This window comes from Liolophura sinensis, chromosome 9, assembly GCF_032854445.1.
Source record: "Liolophura sinensis isolate JHLJ2023 chromosome 9, CUHK_Ljap_v2, whole genome shotgun sequence".
Classification (NCBI taxonomy): domain Eukaryota; kingdom Metazoa; phylum Mollusca; class Polyplacophora; order Chitonida; family Chitonidae; genus Liolophura; species Liolophura sinensis.
In genome coordinates this window covers 30,272,135-30,275,402 of record NC_088303.1, presented here as the reverse complement: position 1 = coordinate 30,275,402, position 3,268 = coordinate 30,272,135, and the positions used below count along the sequence as shown (strand labels likewise).

Below are 3,268 nucleotides of genomic sequence, written 5' to 3'. Positions count from 1 at the left end.
CCAGTAAAATTTATTTGTATAATGTATACCATAATGGTACCAATGACGTCATATCGGTTTTTTCCACTCAACTCGCATAGAATGGTAAATTTCATCATTCAAAATGCATAAACATATGTGAATGCATTCCCCGAATAGACCAGGAAACGAACTATTTCAAGCAAAAATACAAATTTTACGTCACTGATACCCTCTTGGTCACAACAGACAACATTAGAAAACCATTTTATTCGGTTGAAAATGTTTTAAAAAATAAATCAAACCATTTCCCTAATCAGTGTTTAATGGTTTTTAAAGTGATATATATGTCATGTTAGTGTTTTCTATACCTTTGCTGATATAGTATGTTATAAACCAATCAACCTCAATTTTCACAATGGATGACAAGGTGTTGGATTTGAAAAATAAACAGTGCCTTAGGCATTTCTCTAAACGTTTTCTACATGTTTCCTACAGTTTCTTGAAGGGCTAAGAAAGATTAAACAATTTCACTTGTTATCGTGAAGGAGAAAACATACCTATAAGAAGTCGATCCAAGCCGTTAATTCTTTTGTCATTTTTTTTCTGCAAAAATGAAGAGTTTTTGCATAGTTGCGTTACACAGCATGGAGCCGACTTGCTGTGGCGAGGATCCTCCATTGAGTGTGGAATATAAGGTCTGGGTTAAATACTTTGAAGAGTTAATTGCTTTAAGAAACTTTACTTTTGGCTGGATGACATATACCTTTAACCTTTGACATAAACGAAAGGACGTTTACCTTTCCATAGAATACCAATAGGTAGCGATGTATTTAATTTGCCCTTTAAATTTTGTCTACCATTTGGAAGAAAATATTGCTCATTAAAGTTATACCAAGTACAAAGATTGCCCTTATGCACAGTTAACATTCTATTTCATTGTGTTTGTAAAGTAAGAACGATGGGAGGGTGGGACGGAAAGGATTATACTTGTTAAGGATACATTTTTTGAGAGTTACAAAACAGATATGGAGATATCTGTAATATGACATATAACTACATGAAAAGAATTCATTGAGGCAAATTTACGCCAAACCAATCCAGCCTGGCGGAATATAGTCGTCTAGCACCGTATGGAAATCTAGGGCAGAGCCTATAACATGTGGATTCCCATAGTAGGTTGTGTTGCCACCAACAAGCCAGGCGATCCACCAACCGTAAGTACCAATGGTCATAATGGTATGATCACACATTGACAAGATGGCAAAGTCTAGCTCTGCTCGGTTACCCTGTAGAAACACTGTGTCGTTGTGCGGCAGGTACTTCATTGTCCACGTTATGTCATCAGATGCCGCTACAAACAACACATTTTTGAACTGTCCACGGAAATACTTAGTGGCATTCTCCAGATAAGATGGGGGAGCTGTGTTGGCATCTGAGCCCACCATATCTGTTCGTCGGACATGGACAGCTACCAGAGTACTCGCCCAAAGTCTCTCTAGTGAAAACTTTTGTAACAAAAATGTTCGCATTAATACAATGCTGGCTTCATGCTTAATTGTTGGCCTTAGTTGATATTGGCGTCGGATAAACGACGTGATGTTACGAAAGTATTTCCAGGATTGGAAATATTCTCCAATGCGCATGTTTCTTTTGTTACTGAAGTTGTATGTTTCAGGATCGCACGCTCTGACCCTGCGTTCGCGATGGAAGCGATACTGATCACACTCTCCAGGGGCCTGCAGTTCAACATCCGGAAGTTGGAATAGTGTCAACAGTTCATTGTCTGTTTCCAAGAAAGGTCTCATTTCTTTATCTCGAGCTATACCGAGCAGACCCGCCACTTGAAATATCCGATTGCCCAAGCGTCCCCACGTTATGCGTAGTCACACATATCTTGGATAGCTGTGACTCATACTGAAGGATATTTGCGATTTGTGTTTGGTTGTTTTTTTCCAAATGGGACAGGGCAGAGTTCCAGACTGTTAGGTGGCTGGCTGCCATCAAGTGATGAGACTCATTTTGCAGATTCTTCCTGTCCGATTCTTCTTGTTGGGTCATCAACCAGAGCCCGTTGGTGTGGGTACTTGCCCTTAAGTAGATCCAGTATCCAAAACACAAAATCACGGATCCTAAAACTGATGAGGAAAGTACTTCAGTCCTTATCAATAGGATGAATGATTGGAACAGGCCGAACTAATTCAAAGAATTTTCGAAATTAGGAAGAGATAAATTTTTAACCTTTAATAATCACAAAATTCGATTTACTACACCCTTGTCTATCTACCCACCATAACAGGTTCCAAAACTTTCATGTGGACAGTGTGAGAGCCAGTTGCAAATTCGTGGCCAATGGACAAGTTTTCCTCAGTGAAAAACACTTTTCCGTGATACCTGTGACTTTACCTCTTTTTTTTTCTATACACATGTTTATATAGTGGCAAAGTTTATGTTTTCACAGTTGATTGGGTTTTGGATTTCCTTATGGCACTAAACGTTACAGGTGTTTAAAGTAAATAAGACAAGATAATTAGACCATAGTATATATACGCGTGAGAACGTCATTTTCAAGACTTTACTTTAATCCAGCTGTCTTATGTATGCGTCATTAGGCTAAACGTGTGTACCTGACAAAAGTATAAGTGGTTTACTCCCAGCACTCTGGATTCCTCTACTCATAAACATGATTGCTGTCATATATGTTCAAAATTCTAGAGCCCAGCACTGAACACCAGTCGGTGAATCAACAAAAGTACTGACACCTGTTATCCTAAATTATGGGATGTGTTCAACAGCCGCGGCATCAGTATAACGGCGTGATACGTATTAAGATACATACGTGTATATACTCTGTCATAGTATGGAGTTGTTTCGCAAAGCTGTTGGTTCTCACAATGCAACCGGGGTTTGATTGACATGATATAAGACAGAATACAAAACCTGGGCGTCGAAAAATTACGGAAGTTCTCTCTCACTCTGGAAAAGTTTCATGGCGTAATGTTACGCAACACGCATGACCAACAGTACTGGCTGCATAAGGGCAGTGGAACATTACAGGGCAGAGGAAACCATTTTAGTGTTGAAAAGCGTTCGGTCTATATGTGTAGGTAATACTCAAAATAGGTTTTCGAAATGCCATTTATGAATATAAATATATATTCTATGTATATATTTCCACCTATGAAAATGCTGACTACTCACGAATTATTTTCAAACTAGAGGCTATACAGGTGTGCGCATTCTTGGGAATGACAGTCCTTAGGAAAAGATGGCAAGACTCAGTCTCAGTTCTCATACTGTTGTGGCGAGG

The 3,268-nt window shown here is 39.0% G+C and overlaps 1 protein-coding gene across 1 annotated transcript; it reads right to left on the bottom strand.

Annotated features, from left to right (window-relative positions):
• Positions 1-1,043: 1,043 nt before the first annotated feature.
• Positions 1,044-1,832, bottom strand: LOC135475777 (galactoside alpha-(1,2)-fucosyltransferase 1-like; the record flags this gene model as incomplete). The annotated part of the gene is made up of 1 exon (XM_064755716.1): positions 1,044-1,832. A coding segment is annotated over one exon (789 nt), but the record flags the coding sequence as incomplete, so codon positions are not given.
• Between the last annotated feature and the right edge of the window lie 1,436 nt (positions 1,833-3,268).